Source organism: Lepisma saccharinum, chromosome 15, assembly GCF_977018435.1.
Source record: "Lepisma saccharinum chromosome 15, izLepSacc3.1, whole genome shotgun sequence".
Classification (NCBI taxonomy): domain Eukaryota; kingdom Metazoa; phylum Arthropoda; class Insecta; order Zygentoma; family Lepismatidae; genus Lepisma; species Lepisma saccharinum.
The window spans coordinates 41,869,949-41,896,120 of record NC_139243.1 but is presented as its reverse complement, the minus strand read 5'-3'; the positions used below and the strand labels follow the sequence as shown (position 1 = coordinate 41,896,120).

Below are 26,172 nucleotides of genomic sequence, written 5' to 3'. Positions count from 1 at the left end.
AATATTTGGATACATTAGGCGAAAATGTATTGTACTATGATACCGATAGTGTCATTTATATTCAAAGGCCAGGTGATGTTGATCTGCCTGTTGGAGACTACCTAGGGGAGTTAACAAATGAACTAGAACTCTATGGGAAAAATGCTTATATCAGAGCATTTTCATCCAGTGGGCCGAAAAGTTATGCATTTGAGGTAGTAAATCCAGACAATACTAATGTTACTACTGTTTGCAAGGTGAAAGGCATATGTCTAAACCATAAAAACAGCAGCACAATCAATTTCGAATCACTCACCAATGCTATTCTCAACAACACCTCCTCTTTAACTTTACTCAACTCGAACAAAATCGTACGCACAAAAAGACATTCCGTTGTTAGTAAGCCGGAAATAAGGGTTTTTCAGGTGGTATATACCAAAAGAAAAAGATGTGCATCAAGTTTCGAGACTTTACCATATGGATTCAAACAACAGAAAACAGAATGAGTTAATTTTGTAATGCACTGGAATATATTTTTATTAGATTAAGTTAATGCTATCCTTAGGAATAGTATATCTGTGATTTGGTCAACATACAAACTGGATACCAAAAGAAATCTCATATTATATGCAAATGTTAAAGCTTTTCATTACCAAATCTGTTACTTAGTAAAAAATAAAATGAAAACCATTCATTTGAAACCATTTGCTGTCATTGAAATATAATTATGCAGCCGCTATAATTCTTTGCTTATTATCAGTGCAAATCTGATATTATGTTGTGCACTTTAATAATGGAGTGAGTGACTAGTTGACAAGTTGGTTCTTCGGTGCAAGGTTGTATGGTACAAGCGGCCTTGTGCCCCTCTCCAACTTAAAAAAAAGAGGCCCCCACAGATGGTAGCCACGTTGATGCCGTTGTGGGGCTTTCTACAAAAAGCTACCTGTACCAAGCCCGAAAACTTATTTTGAGATGGCGAGTATAAACTTTCCATGCCTGTTGACCTTTAGTTTCCTCAACACACATACCCAGTTGGAATCGAACCCTCGACCCCATTGGTTTCAAAACACATCTCTTTGTGCATAATGGCTAATCGAGAGTGGTAACGCATCTTTTAAAAAATTCGATACTATTATTTTTTCTTTTTGTTTTAAAACATAGCATACATTAGTGGTAAAATCTTTGCATTGTAATAAAAAGGTTCCAGGTTCGATATTCGTTGAAACAGCTTTATGCATTACGGTTAATCGGGACTGCGTAAAAAACGCCAACATTAGCCCCTAGTGAAAATCGAACCCTCGATCCCCGTTGGTTGCAAAACTCCAAAATCACCCCATTTTCTATTTGTGTATCAAGGATAATCGGGAATAGTAACTCACTTTTTAAACAAATCAATGTTATTCTGCAATTTGCCAGCATTGGAACCCAAAACCTTTTGAATACTAAACAACAATATCAGCTATTTTGTTTTGTTTTTGAATATCTGTTCGTGCTAATCGGGACTGATAACACACTTTTTTTTATTTAAACAGAAAATCATTATTAGGCACTTTGACAACAATTTCTATGTATATCTCCATCATGTCCAAATGCCACAAAAAAGGGGACATGTTCGCCAAAATGCAATAAATGGGAAAGAATTCTGTAAACTAAAAAAAAAATTATAACTATTAAATTAAAAATTTGCCAACATTTGGACTCAAACATGGAACCTATCGAACACTAAACACCAGTCACAGCCATTTTGTTTTGATTTTTAATATCTGTTCCTGCATAAATACTAATGGGGACTCAACACACTTCTTTTTTTTTTATTTTAAAAACAACATCATTATCAGCCAATTTGACATTGTGAATCGAACCCGGGGACCTTTTCATTACAGCATAAACATCCTATTTACAATTAGTTCATTTTCTCTTTGTGCACAAAAAGCTAATCGGAACTTTTAAACAAATATAATTGAATATCCAATTTTCACCAACATTGGGAATCGAACCCTCAACCACTTGGTTAAAACATCTCGCGGAATAAAAAACACCCCCGCTCGCGCCGCACCGTCCCGCCCCGCCCCGCGCCGTGCCACGTCGCGCCCCGGTCGCCGCCGCCGCCGCCGCTAAACACAAAACGCGGCCGCCATTTGGATTTATTGAAATACTATTTATGCACAGATGGACTAATCGGGACCTATAATGGCGGGACAAAACAATTGGCCTCATTTAACTACCTAGAAAATCGAACCCGCGACCTCTTCATTACCAGGCGACAACAATAACCACTAACCCAAGGCCGCCATATTGATTTTATTCAAACACTATTTATGCACAGATGGACTAATCGGGGACCTATAATGGCGGGACTAAACAATTGGCCTAATTTAACTACCTAGAAAATCGAACCCGCGACCTCTTCATTGCCAGGTGACAACATTAACCACTAACCCAACTCGATTTTCGAACTCAACCATTTTGTTGCCTTTATTTACACACAGACTAATCGAGACCATTCAATATTGACATCGTCGCCTTGTAATCAAAGGGTCCCAGGTTCGATACTCGGTGGAGGCACATAGTGGTCCGAATCACCATTTTCAACTGTAGCTCCAATCCTGATTAGTTTTGCCGTGCATAAAACGGACTTAAAAAAACTAACTCAATCTATCAATCAATCAATATTGACTCTACCAGGAATCGAACCCTCGACGCCTCTTGTTTTACAGAGCAATAACCTTAGCCGCTAAGCTTTCGGGGGGGTACAGCACCTTCGGCGCCATCTTTAAATCATTTCTTCATGTCTTTGTATCATACGCAATGGTTGCGCGCGCATTTCCTCCACACACACACAAACATACACACGAGTTAGGTTAGCATACATCAAGAAACAACGTGACAAACCCATTGACCCCCATCCCCCCACCGCTTCCGATGTCTTCAACGTGATCAAACACGTTCTGCTGACTCAACAATAAAATCGCTCGTACCCCGCTACACCGGATGTAACATAACACCTGGCGCATCGAATTTTTGCTGACGCGTAGGAACGAAGTGCTGCCTCTCTACTAGTGATGATTTATGAAATTGATGAAGGGACACTCACAAAGAACAATCAACACCAGGCAGGGATCCGAACCCAGGACCCCTGGCATCGTAGCGTGCTCTGAAAACCACAACGCAAGGAAGTCCGCTACTATGCCTACCTGAATTGATATTGGTTTATTTTGGGAATCTCGCGCACAGTATGGTGTTACAAGTACAGACTTTTACAAGAAACTTCTGTTCTCTTTGGTACAATGATACAGCATCTTTCACAAACATACTCTCATCGCATGAATTCCAAAAAAATATATAGTGGCGTGCCAAAAATGGGGCTGGAGTAGATTATTATCCCCCTTTGGCCCAGTAAAAAGAATGTGAAAGGCAGGAAAAGGTGACGAAATGATGGCTGACTATTGGAAAAATGTATAAGTGTCCCCATTTCGTAAGTCCTTGGTACGCCACTGTATGTAGAGTTTTGTCTTTAAACCCAGTTTATGCACAAGATGGCTAATCGGGACTGGGGATTTGGAGTTTAAAGTGGAATCCTAACCACTTGTACCTCCACCTTGCAAAGGGTCCCGCCCTTTGATTGCAAGGAGGTGACATTACCAATACGTTATCCATCAAAGAAATAAAACTATCCCACAACTTTTCAAGACATGGACTGTTCCATTTGGAACAAAGAAAGGGAGGAGAAATGGCCGTTCCACTTTCTGATAGGAGAGGAAGCGTGATAATTTACATTGACATTTCTTATCATTTTGAATTTTGTTCTCCTCGAAAATGGGATGAGGCTCCAATGACTTTTTTACTTCCATGTGTTAGTACATGTATTCACCTACAACATGGCATACCACGTGTTTTGCTACCCTTCCGCTGTTTTGAGATAAGCCTAATTCTAAAGTTGCCGATTTCGTAATTTTTGAGTGTTTATATCTGCTAACAGCGTCAATATCCAAGTAATGTGCTATATCAGGTAGCTTGCCCTAATAGTGAGCTTCCATGCCCAGTAAGCAAAGTTTTGGGGTAGTGTTACTTAACCAAGATATTAAGGGTCGAAAACAGGCAAAAACTGCATTTTGGACCCTCTTTGTTGCCGCATAACAATGGAAAGCAACAATACCCCATCAAGACAATTAAATGTATACAAGCAGTCTTATAATAACAGTATATCAAAAAAAAGTTTGGGGTGTTGTTGCTTTCCAAAGATACAGCACTCCAAACGTACTCATGTTTCACTTTTCATGAATAGTGGACGGTTTGACCTTGAACTTTGACATTTTCTACAGTGTAGGGAAAATTTTTCCAGCGTCTGAAAATTCCACAAAATTAATTTCTCATGACCTACTTCAACATATAAAAAAATCACGGAGATCAAAAAATACAACGATCCAAATATAACGTTTTGGTTAGAATTTCAAAATAATGGCTCTTAAACAAATTAAAAATACGTTATGTTCTTTCCTATTTCCCTTTGACAACTGACACATTGTAGACATCAAAGAAAAATAGATAATGCATTTATGCATTCTCACTTTCCTTCAGCTTCTTCTTCTCTTAGGTCACCCTCCCTTACACTTTTCATTGTACTCTATCTCCCTTTTAAAAAAAACATCCCTGAGTAATTTTGCAGTTGATTTGCTAATTAAGAAAGTCATAAACGTTTTCTTTACTAGTTCGCACAAATACACTACTGTCAAGAGGAACTAATAAATCTTGCTTATGTGCCTAGACAGAAATTGAATAGTTTATTTCAGAAACCCCCTATTTCCACAAATATCGTTTGTGAGAAAACAAGAAAAATGCTATTGTCCCACATAATATTTGAGCGTAGTAAAACAAATTGGTCAAAATTAAGTCCCATTGTCCAAACACATTTACATGGTTTTTGAAAGTTTCCGATATTTAGTAGTGGGGGAATAATTATTGTTCCAATTTCACAGGTTTTTTTTTTTCAGTGAACCACTTTTGTACATTTATTTTGCGCCATTATCAGCGCGATTTCATAATGCTCATTTATTATTATTTTTTGTTTATGGAGGGAGAAAATTGCAACGAATCACAAATAAGACTTTATTTTATTCATGAAATAGATGAACGTGAAGAAAATGAAAAAGGTTGAAAACACAAATGTATTGTTTTCTTCATAATAATCATTAGCTATTGAAATTATTTGAGCTAAACTTAAGGGGAACAAAAGAAAAAATCTTCCACGTAAACAGATAAAAAATTCACATTTTCAGAGAACAAAATAGGTAGTATTCTAACGTACCTAATCTTTCTCCTAGACCAGTAGCGTAGCGCTGTTCCCTGGGGGCCACCCTGCAAGTAAAATATTGGGGCCCCCTCAGTGGAAAAGAATAAACATCGAGATGATGCCAGAGTGGGACAGACCAGGCCCGTAGCCAGGCAGGGGCCAGGGGGCTCAGCCCCCCTGACAGGGTTGCCAGCCCCCCCTCCCCTGGCACTGCCGCCAGCCCCTTGACATTAGGTAAAACTATTTTGTATTCTAATTTGAGGCGAAGAGTGAAAATGTAGACAGAATATATTAATTTGTTCACAACTTCGTTCGTTCATTTTGTTTATGAGCAGAAGTCTAAGCAGCGGCAAGTGTTTAGAAGATTCTCTAGACTTTAGAAAGTTCTTTCATAGGGAGCCTTATTTATATGTACTTTCCCTGGCCCTGCTGCAGACTCTCGTTTGACAGAAATCTGTGACTTTGATGTCATTATCCACATTCCTTCCGCATCTGCGTCAAATGTCAACAGATCCCAAGTTTTATTGCTTTGGCCGGGAGTGGAACGTACGGTAGGCACTATGATTGAAGTGAATATTGTACATTTTAACATGTATGATATATATATATCTGTATCATCAAAAATAGTATGGAGGGTGTATTAAGGGATGGTGTCAGTGGCAGTCATTAGCACTTCAAGAGATGTTTTAGAACAGTGGTTTCCAACTTCAAAATGTCCGAGGGCCAAAATTATATCCAGCAGTTGATTGGCGGGCCGCATTTTTTTTTGGGGGGGGGGATTAAAAATAACAAAGATTGTAAGTACTGAACAGAAAATTGAGGCCGATCTGCTTTTTTCATTAAAGTTGGAATGTCCACTTCAATTTCTGTATTTGAAAGTCTCAGAAGGTGAAGCAGTGAAGAATCTGCCAGTCGGCTTCTGTAGCGGTTCTTCATTAAAAAAAAAAAAAAAAAAAAAAAAACCTTTTCACACGTGTATGTACTGCCGAACAGCGATGTCATTATTTACCCAAAACTACGAAGGTTTGGAAAGCGTTCCTTTGAAAGGTATTCGAAAAACTCGGGCCCCTTTTCTTGCCTAGTTTGAAGGAAATCGCCTTGCAAATCACACAATTCTAGTAGGAGAGAAAAGCTTCTTGTTCTTCGATATTAACGCCAAGAGGATTGCTAAATAGTAGGATGCTGCTTTTAAGTTCTTCAAAATCTTTAAATCTGGAGTCAAACTCGTCCATTATTTCTTTAATATTTGCACTGAATTCAGAAAAGTCCAGTGTTTCTTCATCTTCTGCTAGCCGTCAACAGCTTGGAAAATGGACCAGGTTATTCCTCTCCAAAGTAACGTTGAAAATCATCAGTTTATTACGATTCCCTGCAATTCCGCATAGCGAAGAGGTGGGAAGCGGGCAAGTTCATTCCGCATAGCGAAGGGGTTGAATGCATGGTGTGAAGAGAAAGTTACATCACTTTAGATTCTTCTGATGATCATTATTGACTGCAAAATCAATTCTACCTGTGATATTGTCTTTCATTTAACAGCAAAAATAGAATGTATTTTAATAAAATTACATGAAATTAATGTATTTTGCAAACAGGCTTCGTGGGCCGCAAAAAAAGGCATCGCGGGCCGCCAGTTGGAAACCCCTGTTTTAGAAGATATATATAGAAAAAAACTGTAGTATTTGTATGATATTTCTAAATTTTATATTTTAATTTAACTTAATGACCCCCGACACACATAATTTACCTTCATTTAATACTATTGAACTTTTGAAAAATGGACTTGGTTCACAAAGCTCCACCTGATACCCAAAAGCCCCCCCTGGAGGTCAGTTCTAGCTACGGGCCTGGGACAGACGCACAATAGTTAGCACCCCCCCCCCCCCCCAAAGTTGTAAAATGAATTAACCCTTGCTTCCAATTTTTCGACATCGACTTAGGCTATATATCAGTTTAGTAATTTGTCGAAAGTAAATCATTGTTGTCTGAATCTCTCATAAATAACTGGATGAAGAAATTAGAAATATTTTCTCTTACTTTAAAGCGAGGGCAAAGCCAGGATTCTTCTTTTTAAGGACGGTGGAGGCTTCACATAGCCAACTATTTTGTTCGTGATCCTTTGTATTTTTTGTTCGAAGCTTTTTTTCTTTAATGTAGGTTACATATAATATTTAAAAAAATATTGTTTGGGTAAATTGTTTAAAGGCTAGTAAACACTCCTTTTTTGGACTTAGAGGTGGATGCACTTTCAGCCCAAAAAGCCATCCTCTGGCTATGCCAGGCCAAGATTCAACATAAGAGCCGCTCACATTTCGCCTCTAATACTAATTGGGAGTTATATACTCAAGCAAATTTATCATTTCAGTTACGGGGGTTGAACTGGACGGATGCGGTTTATATGAGCGGTTTCTACATCAAATGATGCATCTTGTTAAGGGCTAAATGAAACTGTAAAAATATCGTTTTGGCCAAAAGTGGTCGATAGGCGGTTTCTTTAATAAACGATTCAATTGTGTACTGAATGAGCTTTCAAGTTGTTTTTTTTTATATAATATTATGATATATTGCAAATGCAGGAAATCAGGTTCATGATTAATGACCATGACAGCAAGCGCACGCAGGAAACAGCAAAGGTGTTGTATATAGTATTTCGGCAATGGAAACCTGGGGCTGATGCGACACTCATAAAACTGTCACCAGTAACCTTGTCCCATTGCCAACCATTCCTCCCGAAAGACACCTCGTCTGTCCTTCCACTGCCTTTGTCGCCCGCTTCAAGCGAAAAAGTACTGGGATAATCGCAAGCTGAGGATGAATGATGAAGCGATGAAAAACATCATTAAATAGACACAAATCTAATACCTCCCCCAGGATTCCAACATGACAGAGAACCTCTGACGTCGAAGCCTGCTACACTCATGACATCATAACGGAGGCGGAAAAACAATCAAGCCTGTACAAATTTTATATTATAATTTTCAATTTATGTTGTATATTGTTTTGATCATTTAGAAACAATGCAAATTATTTTTTAAAAAATAACACACGGACTTCAGACGTTTGTGAAGCAATGGAACTACAGTACTTTTTCTTATTCGAAGTTTAGCATGTAGCTTGGAATATAAATTAGTAACAAACTTTGAGACGAAAATGGGTAGTTCAGAAGGGGAGAGAGGTAAACCCCCATTTTGTAACAACGAATGGTTTAAATGTACTGTAAGCACTGGCGTACGCAGGATTTTTTTTTCGGGAGGGGCTGGAAATGAATAACTGGATGTTTTCAGTGGCGCAAACTTGTAGGGGGCCGTGGGGACATAGAACACCTAATAATTTGTCGTGTTATTACTATTATATTTGTTATTATGTATTTGCGTATTGAAATCAGTAAATAACAGATTGAAAATAGCGAGTATGATGCATTAATATCATAATACATGGAAAGGAGAATTTGAGATATTTTCTTAACTTAGAACCCAATGTTATCAAAAATGGCAACTGGGGGTCATTTTATGGAGCTTGCATTTACCACTGGCTTTTCCCGAGTTTTTACGTGGTGTCTACCAGTCAATAATGTCAAGAAAATCAAGAAAAAGTCAAGAAATCAACAAGTAGGTTAAGAAAGTCAAGAAGAAATTATTCTTGTAGCCAAGAATTTTTGCTATTTCCTACAGTATAGTGACATTGTCATATATCTGTACTGGCATTTGATAAAATTGAATATTTGTACAGATCTTTTATAAAATCACAATACAGGAACATAACAATGTAAATTTTCTTTATTTCCAACTGTACGTAACTAGTGGGCGATTAAATAAATGTTAAGAAAAAGGAAAAAAATCATGAAAATGCCAAGACGTTATGATCTGTTATTTTTGGTACACACCCTACCCTGTTTTAGTGCTTTTATTTGAAATTGTTGATTTTTCAAAATTTCGAAGGTGAATGTAGCGCCTTCAGCCCCCTCTACGTACGGCAGTGACTGTAAGTACCATTGCGCTTACTCCCTTTTGTTCATCAGATTATTTTTTGAATTTATCCCACTCAGTCTAGTCTCAGTTTATTATTATTTAAGTGAAGATTTATTTCCACCATTTTCCTTTCTCTTAATTATATTGAAAAAACAAAAAATAAGGAACATTGGTTAAAAAAAGCTTTATTCAAACATTGGTTTAAACTCTAATTTAAATCAAACTGGTTTAAAAAAAAAACAATCTTGTTGACTGCCCAATTTTAATCAACTGATTCGAGGTATACTTTAATGTAAAGGAACTAGTTGAAGTTTCCGCATGTAACCGCCGCAAAATATAGTCTGAGATTCTGATGAAGAAGTGACAAGTCGTAACTTAGTTCTGAAACCATCGTATAAACAATGACGTTAATTGTTATCATAAGATTCTAGTATCTGATAGGTCATTCATCAGACTGTTTTTGTTTGCGCCTTTAGAAGTTGTGAGTAATCAATATAGCCTGAATCAATCAGTTCGAGTCTTCGAGTACTTTCATAACGATCGATGATGGGAATTAATTCTGATTGTTGTCTACAAAAAATAAATTGGCAGGAGAAAGGAAAATATGTATATCAAAGAATGTGATAATACAGAGTTCTTTCAATTCAAGAAATTTTATATTTACTAAAAAAATAACCTATTAACGGGTTTTCGTTATATTTCACCATTTACGAGTAGAAAAACGTAGACTAAAAATTACCTCATTAAACTGGAAATTACCAGACTTACAACTTGAGATTACTTCAAATCTTGAAATTTATAAGTTTGTGGGATTTACGTTTGAGGTGTTTTTCGGTTTAGCTTCTTTGAAAATACCGTGGTAGACAAGCTGAGCACCGAGCAAAGGCAAATAGGATCTTTGGCGGTTACAAATGTTTGATATCAACGTTACTCTATTGTCACAAGTGTTCGAGGAATAAAGCTTGATGGGTTTTGACGGTTTTGTACATTGAGAATAGGATACAGTAACAAGATAGAAGCTGCCACCAGACGTAACGTCAATATAGCATTGAAGTACTACATAAAAACTTCTGAAAGGGCTTTTGAATCTGTTTGTGTGGAATTATGTGAGGAACGTGTTTGAAGTAGGAATGGCCCAATCCGGATTTTTCAAAATCCGGAATCAGGATAGTAAAAACGGAAAATCCGGATTTGGGATAAAATCCGGATTTTGAATGGAACCCAGATTTCTAATTCGTTCCATCCTGTCTCACGCTTATTTTAAATATTTAAATAGCACGTAACTAAGTCTACTGAATATGTTTCCACTAATCCCAAACTGAGAAAGAGGAATAGTTGGCTAACTGAAAAGCAATGTGATCAGTGTTGTTGCAGTAGTATTGTACAACAGTTCTTTGCTTCGGGCAAACATGCCTACATTGCTCGCTGGCTCCTCATCTGTCGTAGCAGTTGCACAAGAGCGATATTTTGATAGATTGGACAAGTTTGCGCTTCAGTTTAATGCGCAAGCACTTTTTGATGCCGAGAGAATATAATCATTTGCATCTGCTTCCTGAGATTACATGCTTCGGAGCATGTATTTGTTCCCGCTTTCGACCAAACTTTTATTGCTCTCATGCATAGGTGGCGCGGGGAAGAAGGTGCGAAGGGTTTTTCTCAGCAGTCAGCATCCCTTAATTTTCGTCCGCATCTGCCATATTACGTTATGTATGACTTACATAAACTTTGTTGTCACATTGGAGTAACACCGCTATCATTGTAGACAACATGCATTGATCCTAATCTGAAAGAGAACCCTCATTTGCATTACTCTATTAGGGGGGAGGGGTCTCTACAGTTATTAGTGGCTGTTGGCTTTATTCCACCATTATTATTATTTTTTTTGTTAAAAAAATATTTTTCTTTTTGAGGACACAGTATATGGTCATTGTCCTGCATAAACAAGCTTTGTTCGTTTAAAATTACAAAATATGCGCTTGTAGTGGCCAAAACAAACAAAACTGAAACAAGTCACTAGTAGTCTTCAGTTTCATTGGCATCTTTTCATAAAAGCCTATTAAATGTTGATTGGTATATGTTGTAATGGCTAAAGAATGCATGTTTTCTATGTTTTCAACATCACACCCCCAAAATTTCATTCCGCACCCCCTCAGCACACCTACAGCGCCACCGCTGCTCTCTTATCATAGTACAAAAAAATATTCAGATTACATCTGATTGTTGCGAACTGATTTCATGTACAGACTTTTTGTTAACCTGTACCAATTATTTTATGGTCAAAAATGAAAACATAAAGTAGTGCAATCATTTCATAAATGAAGGGAAATCTACTATATTACTAAGCGCAGTCGGCTTCTTTCATGCGCGGCGCCAGAAAATTTTGACCGGCTGGGCAGGAATCAAATGCTGATAAATTACGGTTTGCAGATAACAGATATTCCCTCGCCCTCTCCTGAATTCATTTGTATTTCTTTCACCTTTTCTCATTGCTATTGTACGTCTTATTTTTACCTTCCACCATTTTTCTCTGCTTGTATTACGCCCCCCCCCCCTCTCTCTCTGTGTTTTAAAATACACATCTGCGTGCACGGGTAATCGGTTCACCAAATCTTCTGATTAAAATTCTCACTATTCCATCCAGTCTAGAAGAAAGTAGCGAAAGTAACCGATGTCGTCACCTGTTGTAAAGCTTCTTGGCTATCATTCCTATCTTTCCTGTCGGATCCCACTTTAAACTGTATGTACAGTCCCGATTTGCCTTACTGTGCATAAAGTGGACTTAAAACACCAACTCAATCAATCTATCGTTCCTATGTGAATCTTGATATGGTCTCCCTACTTCTCTCATTCATGTGTCCCTTCCCTGATGCCCTTCAATTGCTCACTATGTACTTCGCTTTGTACAGTCATGGACACTTCTGGGTTGTAACAATTGCATTGCAAGTTAATGGAATTGTTATAACCCGTGTCCGTAACTGTATCCCTTTAAATTAAGAAGAAATTTATCATTTCCCTCTAAAATTCGCTTTCTCTCTGTAATCCGTTATCCTTCCAGAACCTGTCTTGCCTCCGTAATTCTTCTCGCTCCGAAATCCGGATAGTATATTTTCCGAATCCGGATTCCGGATTCTTTTGGCCATCCCTAGTTTGAAGACTCCTCTCGACGAGACTACCCAGGGGAGTTCCAGGCGGAACTAAATAATGTAAGGTGTTTACTTACTGACAGTGTTCGTTCGTCTACAGTGCACTGTCTCTCTCCGACGAGACTATTCTTTGAGTGAATGGTTTCTGATAATTAATTGTCTATCACTAAGGACAAGAGGGCCTGTCAATGGCGCAGTGGTAGCGTCCTCGCCTTGTAATCAAGGGGTCCCGGGTTCGATATTCGGTGGAGGCACATAGTGGTTCGGATCCCATTTTAAACTGTAGGTCCAGTCCCGATTAGCCTTACTGTGCAAAACGTGGACTTAAAACACCAAATCAATCCAATCCAATAGAAGTAGCCTTGTAATCAAGTCGTCCCGGCTTCGATACCCACTGGAGGCACATAGTGGTTCGGATCCCATTTTAAAACTTAAAACACCAACTCAATCCAATCCAATAGAAGTAGCCCTGTAATCAAGTCGTCCCGGGTTCGATACCCACTGGAGGCACATAGTGGTTCGGATCCCATTTTAAACTGTAAGTCCAGTTCCGATTAGCCTTACTGTGCAAAAAGTGGACTTAAAACACCAAATCAATCCAATCCAATAGAAGTAGCCTTGTAATCAAGTCGTCCCGGGTTCGATACCCACTGGAGGCACATAGTGGTTCGGATCCCATTTTAAACTGTAGGTCCAGTCCCGATTAACCTAACTGTGTATAAAGTGGACTTAAAAGACCAACCCAATCAATCAGTCAACTAAGGTCGGGAAAGGTCTAGTACTAAAGTGTGGAAGAAAAGTTTCAGTGTGAAGAGTAATAATGTGGCTAATGTGTTGCTGAGAATTATGCTGTGCAACCTTGCATGACGCTCATCGCAAATGGTGTTACCTCAGGACCAAAGTCCCTTTCTTTTATCTTGTTTCTTCCGAACCAGTGATGGATAATTTTGGATGAAATGCTCTGGTATTTTATTTACTTTTGGAGAAACGTTCCTTGAGCAATTTGTGATGTAAAATTGCACTTCTTAACTGTATTTGCTACTTTGCTGGTGCACGAACGATGCGTAATGATAGCATGTTAAGTATGTGTATTCTCGGTGAGCGATAAGTGTGTTTGGGAGGGATGGCGTAGTGTTCATATCAGTGGCAACGCTAAGGGGTGGCCAGGGTTGGCCACAAACCGCCAGACACACGTCTACTTCCTCTTCCCACCCCCACACACACTTTTCCTGACTCAAAACTCGCAGTGTAGATCAAAGTAACTTTAAGAAAACCGTGGATGTAATTGCTACCATAGATTGGAAGCTCGGTATTTGATGTAGATATGATAGCAGATCAGTAATGTACTCTAAATTCAGCAAATTTGCTTGTGCTTACTCCTCTCGCAATACAAACCTTTGTAAGGGAACCTCCTATTACTTTGAAAGTATTAGTACAGCAATACATTAATATTGTTGTCGCTTTGCTCGCTGCTCTCACAATACAAATGTTTCTGACTCATATCAACTTAATATGCATTACTTGTCCTATTATTGTTGAAACAAAAAATCAAAATAGATCGGCTAATATGTCTGATTGCCACGTTTCAATCCCATGGAAAAATGTATTCAGACACCCTTCCCTTCCCTCCCCTCCCGTCTATCGTTCGCATCCATTACAGTAACCTTTCGGTCCACGTAATGGATATGCAGTTCCTCCCAAATGAAGTAAAAAATAGCTAGTTTGAAATGGATGTCATATTGTTGTTGCACTAAAAACAGTGGAAGCATATTAAATACAATTGTGAAAATATGGAAAGATTAAATTCAAATAAATAATAAATTCTATGGATCAAAAAGGTCCACTGTGGCTATGGCCGAGAATATGTGGAGCCCTATCCTCTGTCTCATGTGCATCTGGGGCACATTGCAATGCACGGGGGATTTATTTACACATATCCCACAGTCCTGCATGAGGGTAGAGAAGCCAAAACAAACAGGCTTTTTACTATATTTTTTGTGCCTGCTCTCCTTCACTTGCCATTCTGGTCCTCTCTTGGCCGCTCTGGTAATTTATTCCTGACTTAGCCACTGGTTCATGTGGTTTAAAAACTGTTAGTCCTCTTTACAATTTTAATATTTAACTACCAAAATTTAATTGAACCTTTCTCTTAGTCACTTTAATTACCTTGGTGGTTTGTTACAATCCAACCATAACATTCATATCGATCACCCTTTGAGTCTCAGATACTCAAACAGGTATCTTCTTTCCTTGTATTATTTGATTAACCCTTAATACAATAAATGGTTACATTGTCTTAGACACCTTACATCATATTATTTTAATATGCTTCCGAATATTTGATTACATGACATTATGCCTTCTGGCATCGGCCTGGTTATTGATTTAAGAATTGGGAAGCGAGTGGTGGGGGAGGGGAGACTTCGTAAGCTGACGCAACTAGCATCACAGTGTTTGCAATAGTTACTACAACTTGGGAAAATAGAATTGACATTATCGTATCATTGGACATGAATAGCGGACAATCCATGTGAAGGGGCTATAGATAATAGGAAATTACTTTCTCTTAGCGTAATCCAGTTTCAAGAAGACAGAATGAGAGTGTAAAATGAAGGCTTAATTTAAGATCTGTCATTGGTTCTCAGACAATGGTCCATAAGAAGGGATTTTCTTCTCATCGGTCACCTTGGGGGGAAAAAAAAGAAGTAAAGTGCTCCCCTGTGCTTTGCACCACACCATGAAGGCGTATAGGGTGTGTGAAGAACAGAGCTTCAAGGAGAGATCTTTCAAGGAAAAGTAACGGCAGACAATTTTATATTCGAAAAAATACAAGTTCTGAATTTAATGAATTTTCGTTCCATTACAAGTAGATCATGTAAGATATATTATTGTCCCTTATGGACAGACGATGGAAGCTACAATTCTTTTATATCCCAACGGACTACTAATTTGTTAATAAATCAGTATACTAAATTTCATCTTTGTAGGTGTGGTTGTTTCTGAGATGCTCTTAGTTGATAGTAGGACGGATATGACCGTTGCCTATTTAGTTTTCCTGCTTATGCTGATTAGAGAAACGATTCAAAATCTATACTTGTGCAAGAAGAAGAAATTTGAAAACTTCCCTCGCAACATTCTTTGTAGGTAAAAATAAAATAAAACAAAACCATATCCGCTGGAATTATATTCAGTCATGTTTTTGCCTTCTTCCGACCGTTCATTATGCGTGGTATGGCCGTTGGGTGACATACTTTTTGAATCAACATGGATGGGTGGTCCACAGACCTTGGAATACTGGGCTCGTTGAGAAAACTCTTCTGGTAACCTTGAGCGCAATTGTTGTGCGAAGCCCCCATCGTAAAGCCAGGCCAATGTGTGTTGCTCTTGGGATTTCACCCTTGTCGAGGGTAACACATTGTTTGCTTCGACAGGGATGGCGAGGGTGAGGCCAGAGGCGAATCCACGAACAAAAGAGGAAAGAAGCTTTCACTTACATCAACCATGTCAAATTCAGTTTGTAAGTAGGGCCGCATATCTTGGAGGTTGGCCCAGGCTGGAGGATTCTAGTGATTACTGTTCCAGCATCGGTATATTATATAAAATATATAGGGAGTCCCCACCCTCAGGTGCTAAAAATTAGCAACCGGAGGAGGACGCAACAACCAGAAGAAAAAATTCCCCCTCATCCCCCTTCACAAATAACCCTGATTAGAACTGAATGACTCCATAATTACGCACGTATGTAATTGTAATGAGAAATATTTTAATTTTAGTTCTTATATAAAAGGAAAAAAAGTAAAGTGCTCCCCCACGCTATGAAGGCGCATAGGAGGTGTGGGGTTATATATTTTATTGAAATAAAATCAAACTGAAGTATATTTTGGCAGTTAGTGAAAGTATTTTATATGTTTGTTTCAAGCGTACATCGGTTACAATTGCTGAAAACATTAAAAAAAAGGGGGGACAATTCTAGTTTCATGTCCCACACTGTTTTAGAAACCAGATTCTCAATATCCCAATGTCCGTACTATTTTTTTTTTTTTTTTGTCAGTAGAAAATTCTTAATACAGACAACAAATGTGTATTAGTCATTGTTGATCGTTGGGCTCTTTCATTTATCTTCATAATGGAGAACATGTGTTCACAAAGGAAAATGCTTCCAACATCACTAAAATTCCAGCATCAAAATGACTTATTCGAGGATACTGCTCTGCGAGATTTAAGAAAAATCTAGAAACGCTAACCTTGTGATGATATTTCTCTCTCAATCCGGAGTTGCGTTGTATTTAAAAAAGTTCCATTTCAAGGTCGGACTTGCACACACACCATCAAAGGAAAAGGAATTAGCAAATAAGAAAATTTCCCTTAGAAGCCTTGAACCGTGTTTTCAAATTCATCAATGCCGATCTCGGTGACAGAGTGGTTAGCACAGCGCGCTACGACGCTGGGAGTCCTGTGTTCGAATCTCGGCCTGAGCATCAATGTTTTTGTGAGAATCCCTTTCATTATATCATCGCTCATCCCCATCTTCGTGTTTAACCAAAAGCAAAAAGCGAAGTAAAATAAAGCAAATCGATAACAATCAAATTAATCAAGTTTTAAGTTACTTATAACTTGTATGTGTAAATTGTAAAATATATATGTTACTAACTTAGATAAAGGAATACTGTATCTTTGCTAAATGATCTCTACGTCAATGAAAATATTTCTGTTGTGTCACGGAGGGAAATTATGACAAGCAGTTATTCTGTCACACTGAGATGAGACTCGCATCCACGAGTAAATACAGCTAACTGAGCAAGCCCACAGACGTTCATACTTTCATCTATTTGAAAATTATGATTTCAATTTTTCGTTTTGACATAGCTTGTTAAGTGACTAATCCTCTCCTCATCTGTAATTCTGATATTTTAACCTTTGATTTTATTTCGATTTTTGTTATCTAGCATCGCTTTTGTGTCACTTTTGTTTAACGGCGACGGCGATGATGCGTGACAATATGATGAAATGGAAGAAAGGGCACTCACAAAGAACACACATCTCCAGGCCGGGATTCGAACTTGAGAACCCTCGAGTCGAGTCGCACCGCGGCACTGTGATAACATAACCACTCCACCAAGGTGGTCGCCAAACTTTATTTCGTAACAAAGAAATATTTTTGAGTGAATACACGTTATCAGGAAACAAAACAACACTTTTCACAACAAAAATACGCAATCTCCTATTTCGTTTGAAAAATTCTACATTCCTCTTCTATAGTCATTTTCTTACTACCACAAGTATTACGCAGCGGCAAGGTTGTGTGAAACTTTTCCAGAAACTGAATTTTCTTCAAGGCAAAACCTTCGCAATTGACTCGTTAGCGACAGAAAGTATCCATGCTCGTCTCCACCAGCCAGCAAGATATTTCTATACTTCAGGACCAACCTGTCAATAAACTTGCTTAATAGGCAGCCTCCTCCCCCTAATAATGGAATGCAAGAATGTAGGGAAATATGTTAATTTGGTGAAGTTTCGATGAGTCGACGCTTGTTTTAGGAGAAAAAACAAGGGGTAACTTCAATTGTACCGGTATATATAGTCCTCTATGCATGAAATGTAGGTAGGACCAAGGCGAGCCGCATCAAGAGATGCTGCGGGCCGTGAGCTTGACATGGTTGACTTACATCAGTGCCCGATGCCAGGGCCGCTGTTAGGAAGCGCGAGGCCCTTATATTTTGAAAAATGAATATGTATACACCTTCAATTCTTCGTAAAATTATACACTAAAACTCACATAATTATTAATAGGGTGCGGATATGTAGGCACTAGAAATATCTCAAATAGGCAGGCAAATAGGCGCACAAAAGGATCAAAATACACTTAAAAAGTACTGAAGTAGGCACTTAAAAGGCATCCTAAAATTAAAAATTAAAAATTGCACTAAAATTGGCTAAAAATTCTGCCTTTAAAAAATGGTCACTCTTTGTGAACCGTTATTTCATATGCTTCTTATCTTACGTTGCTTTCCGCCATTTCACTGAATCGCGACGATGAGGATGGAGGATCATTAAATGAAATTGCTGAAATACCGAGTACAGGAATCGCACGCGGAACCTTGGGCCGCCTAGTCCTTTGGTATTTTGAAACCAAGGATATCTTCACAAATTTGAAGCGTAGCCACCTTATATCATTTTACAAGCACAACAAAACAAATGAGTACTGTGACTCCTACAAGCTTCCAGTTGAAATAAAACAGGAGAAGAAGTGGTTGGCCAGCTTCGTTTTGTCGGAGTACGAGTCAACAACCTATTTCCAGTTTGCTTACCCTGATTAAGCGACATTTGGAATTTGCAAAGATCTGACATTCCCTCAAATCTGTCGAATATCAGATTTCAGTCAGTTCAAATTAAACAAAGGCTTGCCTTCTACAATGCAGGGTAAGTCAAAGGGGGGAAAAAAGCCGAAATAAGCAGAAATTGCAGAATAGGCATTTCAGACACAGTCAAGCAAAATAGGCACTAACCCAAAAAACAGGCAATTATAGGCAGGATGAAAATGCGTTCTTGAACTAGATACGCCATGAAACATTGAAGCCTACGTTATGCTATAGAAGAATAGAAAAGGCAAATGGGCAAAAATCTGCACACTAGTTATTAATATTGCGTAATTATTACCCCCTTTCAATTTCCCTTCAACCATCAACAAAATTTGGCTGCGTGTAGAGGATATCAAGACAACAATTTTCCGTAATAACTATTGCTACTTTAGGACCTATTTCAGGTCCACCAACCCTCGAAAAACATAATATTCTTATCTTGTGTATATGTAACCATGCACTGCAGATTCATCGTTGCCAACATACTAAAGACATGAAGCGGGATCATAGACCAGTCAACAAGGGATGATTTTGGGGTCCAATAAGGAAAGAAATTAGGGAAAACTGGAACAAATGTTATTGCTTTCCTGAAAGGGTTCTTATCAACATATTAATTTTGCACGCCTCTACAACCCGGATTTGGCCGCCATCTTTAAAAAATGGCGCCCAAGATAGGTTTTTTGCAAATATCTATCTCACTTGGAAAGCATTGTATAGCAAAATAGGTTATGAGAAAAATTAATCTACATAAAATTCTCTACAAAAAGGTTCTGTGCATTTTTCTTCTAGGATGCGCCTTTTGGGTGCTAGATGAACGAGAAATTTTACTTTTTTCCTCCTCACTCCACTTTGCAAGAGAGGAAGACAAGGAAACGTTTTTGCACCGTAACTTGCATAGGTACTAAAATACCTATTCTAAATGTTCTAAGGACTTTCTTGAAAATGTATTTTCAAGTGGTAATATATGTATATTAATCACTCGTAAACAATAATTTTATAGTATTTAATACAAAACAAATGAATATAATGTCTGTATTTCTTGCTACTGTTAGAAACCAAACCATCCCTTGTCTTTTACCAGCAAGAATTCTTGTAATACGTATGAAAAATATCATCACAGTTGTCGTGAACTTTCAGATCGAAGCAAAAGTTACAGACCATAATCTACCCAGGGATTTCAAACCGATGTGATGATGACATGTCCCCTTTTAGTCTATAGTAAAACATTCCCCGTGCAAGCGCGAACAACAAACGTGCTACGATGCACGGTATTGAGAACACGGCGCAGTTGGAGCGACACGTGCAGCTTGCTTCGAAAAGTTGCATTTATCTCTTAAGATTAGTTTCCAAGAGACACGTGCAGCTTCCGTCTCTTCTATACTCTGTCCCGGGAATCTATGGAGCCAGCGAATGAAAACAAGTCTCTGCGCAAGTAGTAACTCGAGAGGGCTCGACGAATGAACACGTGAGAGGAAACGGGGTTGCGTGGCGTGGGAAAATAACTGAAAGGACTAGCCGTTTACAGGAGCATGTACTGCTTCGCTCCGCCCACTCGCTTTCTTCCCTACTCTACTGTAATACACGACCTTGCTCCAGAGATTCCCAGGACAGAGGATAGAACAGTGTCAGATTTTGAACACATGAATATATTGCAATGTTCACAGATCATTGAACACTTTAGCTCAATTTTCCTACAGCTACAAGGCCCCTTTTAAGGCTTTTACAGAATATAATGCGAAGAAGCTCAGACTGTGCAGTTTCTTGTCTGTTGTGATACTTTCAGAGAGTGCTACACAGATATCATAAAAATAAGACTTCTTGGTTTTCCACATCCTTACCTCATCAGCTATAACGGGTACGGGGCAAGTTTGTACTTAAAGTTTTCTCTGAATTGATCTTGATTTTTTAGTAAAATATTATTTAAATTAAAACTGGATACAACGCATCTCTGATTTTTACTTCAGAAGTGATCGCTTCTGTGAATCTCTCTTATTTTGTTCAAACTTGACATTTGCCAAATGCTCAACATTGAAGACATTCCAACATCATGAGCGCATTGGAAGGATTGGTTTTCTTATTCCCTATTACTCTTGTAACTATTGGCTTTATACAATCAAAAGCAGGGATCCCCGATGGCGTAGTGGTAATGTTGTCGCCTTGGAATCAAGGGGTCACCGGTTCGATACCCAGTGGAGGCACATAGTTGTTCGAATCCCACTTTAATCCAGTCCCGATTAGCCATGTTGTGTATAAAGTGGAATTAAAACTCAAATGCAATCAAAACAATCAATCAAAAGCAGGGAATGGTGGCTAAGATAAGAATCACTGACAAAAGAACTGAGAGTCTTGTTTATCTCTTTATGTACGAGACTTTCGTGCATCGACATGCAGCTCATCTATTTTATCTGTGAACTGGTAACTAACTAACTAACTCTCTAGCCTTCTTAAACCCGAAGGTTTATGGCTGCAGCAACACAAGCCTTCTATCTTTATCTATCCTGAGCAAGATCAATCTATCCCATCCTTACCGATTTCCTTTAGGTCCATCGCAACGTTATCCCTCCATCTTCGTCTTGGCCTTCCTACTGGTCTCTTACCATCAGGTTTCCCAAACAGTTTCCCAATTGCCTATCTGTGAACTAGTAGACATGCCAAAAATTCACTTAGTTAGCATTGAGTTGATCATTCCTCTGCCATCCCCACAACTAGTGTTGCCCACGAGACGAGACTTTGGCCTGTCTCGTCTCGTGGAAATGCTGTGAAATGCTGTCTCGTCTCGAAAATATTCGTTTGTCAAAGGCACACATAATCAATCTCGTCTCGTCTCGAATTTTTAAAAGCCTGTCCCATCTCGTCCCGTGGGCAACACTACCCACAACTCTTATTGGAGCGCATCACGGACGGCTCCATCGTCATATCTGACAAGATCCCAGACCAAACCTTTTCTGATCGTGTGTCATTGTGGTTTGAATTTTGTTGTAAGTTTACTTTATGCACAGATAGACAATCGGGACTGGACCTACAGTTTATAGTGGGCTCCAAACCGCTGAGAAATGTGCCTCCACCGGGCATTGAATACAGAACACATTGATTACAAGGGCGTTTTATTGTGAAATAACCTTTTCGGACCAAGTCAATATGTTCCTTTGAAGTTATCTTCTATTTTTGACAACATATATTATCTCCTGCACTCAGGGACGCTAAACTATATCCTGTAAGTACTGCATGCAGTGATAAAAGCAATTGAACCCATAAATGACATTCTATGAGAAAGAACAAATGTAAAAAATCTAGTTTTATAGAAGAGAATTACCACAAAACTTCATGTAAAACATGTTTCCATGAGCTCCGTACTTCCAAATCGGGGCGGAAAAAAGACTTAAAATTTCTCGCTCATCTAGCACCCAAACGGCGCATCCTAGAAGAAAAATGCACAGAACCTTTTTATAGAGATTTGTATGTAGATTATTTTTTGTTATAACCTCTTTTGCTGTAAATGCTTTACAAGTTAGATATTTGGAAAAAACCTTATTTTGGGGGCCAATTTCCAAGATGGCGGTCAAATCTGGGGTGGTACAGGCGTGCAAAATTAATATATTGTTAAGAACCATTTTATGAAGATAATAAAATTTGTTCCAGCTTTCCCTGTTTTTTTTCCTTATTGTTGACTGGCCTGTCATGGTAGCAGAGAATCTGACAGAACGACATTCCTGATTTTAAATTTCGTTCAATTAACGTACGTTGCTTAACGTGTTTTATACCTTTACGTTACAAATTTTCTAAGTTTTATTAAGAGATATTCATATCCTGGAGGCTATCCTTCCTTGTCTGTCAGTAGCGTATTAAAAATTTTGTCGTTTTACAATAGAAAAAATGTTAGTGGCATCGGAATGTGATTCATGGCTGTAAGCATACAGGATAAAAGTGGTATATTTTGAGGGCTCGTACTGTCAAAATGAGACCTCAACGAACAAAATGTTATCGAAAAAATTTCGTTCACATTGATGTCGTTTACATGCTGTGGAAGGATGTCGGTGTTTCACAACGACACCCTGTGTTAGTGTATATCCATATACGTATATAAATATAAATGTGTTTGCTATTATATCTTTACCAATCCTCTAAGTGGGGTATTCGGGAAGTTGTATTCCCCTCCTCAATAGAATATTTTATGCAAAGAATACCCCCAAGGCTAGAACAACTTCTCTCACCTAACAATTTCCAGTACGAGCGCGGATCTTTACACATGGTGTCGAACAAATATGAATATTTCAGTTAGTATGGTATAGTTGCGTATTTGGAGAAACAATGTAGCTTAACTCTCCTATAACATTTCTCTCTCACCTTTCGTGTAGCAGTCGTGTAGGTGCTCCTCTACCCGCTCACCAAGGCCGATGACGCCCCCCTTCCCCCCCACCGGAAAATCAACAACTGTTATTTTTAACGTTTGAATATCGCGGAAACTATTAGTTTTCTGATTTTGAAATTTAGAATACTGAAACACCTCCTGAACACGAACATGATGCATTATATATATATATTCTCCATTGACCCTTGATAATCTTCATTAGATAAGATGTCCTCGTTGGCACGCCCGATCCTTCTTTCAGGTAAATAACGGAATCAATTACAGATACAGAGATAAAATTCTATGAACTAAAAATAGTATCACTTTCTACAATAGGATATAATATATCGACCTGCTCGTCTGTCTATCTAAAATGAGAGTTAAATATTGATATTTCCGATTGATAAAGGCCTGTGGAGTATCGCGTTTACCTTGTAAATGCTGCTCAAACTTGTTTAGCTTCTACTGTCACAGTAGGGCGTAATTTTTAGAATTACTAAAAATATATGCTTTTGGTTTCCTGATTTGTTGGCAGAATATTAAGAACAATTGAATCCTAAACACGAAAACGATATAGAACACGAAGAAATGGAAGTGTACAGTGTACGAGTTACAGAGGCTTAACTACAAACTTAGAGACCCCTGCCAATGTTTTAAGATAGGTCCCCAATTGATTTGTACAAATTGTTCGCAAATTGAAAGATCGTTGAAATTTCAACACTATAATTTACGTGCAAAAGAGATGTTCTGAATTGATTTCTATGCCACGCATATGAAAAATACATTACTGAAAATATAATATATCCAAAAATAGATGATATTAAAACTGGATGAAGGAAAGTGATTTTCCTCTGTAAGATATTAGAACTCATGCGCTAGGTATTTAATTGAATGGTTAAAAAAGGTTTATTGGAAGGAAGGGAGGGAAGAAAGAAACATAAATAGCGAGAGAAAAACGGGTTGGCTCACTTCATATCACGAGCCCTGACTCTTGTCATTCCATCCACCCTGCAGTAACGCCCCTAATGAGCTACGAATCAAGCGTTGAAACCACTGGTAAGTTATGAATGTTTTTGTCCTCTTTGGTGTGTCATCCAATTGAATAATTCATATGCGTCTGAGTGAAAAGCAAAGAAAAACAAAGAAGGGTATAAAAGGGAAAATGATTTTAAAAATCATGGTACAGATTACAAAGAGAAGTAAAACTGGAAAATTCTCATTGTTAGTGGTTTCGTCGACATGACCAAAAGGCAAGCGTGAAAGGGCATGGACTCGGTGGAAGCTTTCTTCCCAGAAGCGAGGGGAAATTATAGTAAACACATGTCCACGGTGCACCCTGGGAGGTCTTTGTCCCCTGCGTGGAGAGGAGGTGGGGGCGGTAGAGAAGTACTATGACGGGCACGCGACATTCAGTCCGAGGACTTCACCCCCTCTCGCCCCGGACCCTTGGCGGGCTTTCGTGACCTTGAGGAGAGCCGAGTGTGAAATCCGAGATGTGTTACTTATGCCTACAGACCGTTAATACAGGGACATTTGTGTGAGTGTGTATATCGCTACAGGCACCAGACCTACGTTCCGAGCCACGCCTGGGAAAAGGACCACAGACTGAGAAAGCATTGGGATGCTTGAATATATTGTCGAGACGATCCGAGGACGTCCTCGGCATCTACGGTCGGCAAAAAATGTCCCCGGACTGCTGATGTGTTAACTCATGGAAGTCCTCGTTTACACGGGTAAACCAACGCACACACACACACACACACACACACACACACACACACACACACACACACACACAAACACACACACACACACACACACACACAGACAGACAGACAGACAGACAGAAATGTGTGCATTGTGATTTTATTTAGATTGTACTTGCTATTTTTTTCCAGGTGAACCTGAAACAAGTCCAGGATTTTTGTCATATAGAGTCTGGCTTCTGCATGAAATAGTTCCTAGCATGGTCCTGATGAAGAATGGTAAATATTGTAGTTTAGAAAATAAAATGGATTAACATATAAGTGTAACTCAGAGTTCATCTTGACTTTTAGGGTGTCCAGGTTGATGGATGAAACATTAGAAGAGGCATGCATATTTCGTATTTGCCGAAAACATGAAATGTGAAATAACACATTGTAATTTTAATTTTTCTCATGTTTCTGAAAGGTGTGAGGTGCATTTTGCTGCCCTGTTTTGTCACAAAATGCGAAAAAGACTCTTAAACACAAGATTTAGAGTTTATTTACTGATTGGACACATTCTGAAGTTTGAATTATCCTCTAAGTTATGCAATTCACGGGTAATTGATTAATTCTGTTGTAAATATTTAGGAAGCAGAAATGGGCCCCTTTATACAGGAATAAACTTAATACTCTGGTAACTACATAAATGTGTTATTAGAAGGGATATGTTTATTTTGTGTAATATGTGCAGTTTTTAAATGAAATTTAGACTTATACTCACAATTTTTAAACCAAGATATTATTTTATATACTACTTTTGATCCGATTTTTCACCACTATAACACTGAAATTTTATTTTATCTACCGCTTTTCAACCCAAAATTGACTTTTTTTTCCAACCGAAATTTGCCTTTTTATTTACCAAAAATATGTCCCTCTTAACATTAGTCAGTGCAATTTTGGTATGATATGAAGTAGAGACACTTAGTTTGGGGAGGGAGGGTGGAGGTGATTTTCCTTTAGTTGACCAGTATTCACCCTAACAGGCAATCAGTGAAAATCAAATAATCATATGCTAGTGCTCTTGCCACAAAAACTATCCAGTCCTACAGTGTTGCCAATAAGCAACAATTTCAAATTTCAATAATATTTCCAAATGCAATGTTAGAAAATAGTACTTAACGTAAAGAACATTACAAGGTATTTTTTACACTGAAATATTTTCTTGGCCATTCAGAAGAAATAAAAACATGTTCCCATCAAATTCACGAGGATTTTTTTTTTTACTTCAAACTAAAAAATAATGGAAGCAGTGACACAAGAGAGTTTTAAAAAAATAGTGAAACATTCTTAAGGTTCATAGATGCCTACAGTATATATTTTATACAAAAAATGTATAA

At 38.3% G+C, this 26,172-nt stretch overlaps 1 protein-coding gene across 2 annotated transcripts in view; it reads left to right on the top strand.

Annotated features, from left to right (window-relative positions):
* LOC145999689 (uncharacterized) overlaps window positions 1-26,172 on the top strand; it is a 278,774-nt gene that overhangs the window by 140,611 nt on the left and 111,991 nt on the right. For both annotated transcript variants that reach the window (XM_083136905.1, XM_083136904.1), the window contains exon 8: window positions 24,983-25,069. In XM_083136905.1, the coding sequence (XP_082993031.1) occupies window positions 24,983-25,069 (87 nt within the window). The remainder of the gene's footprint in view (window positions 1-24,982; window positions 25,070-26,172) is intronic.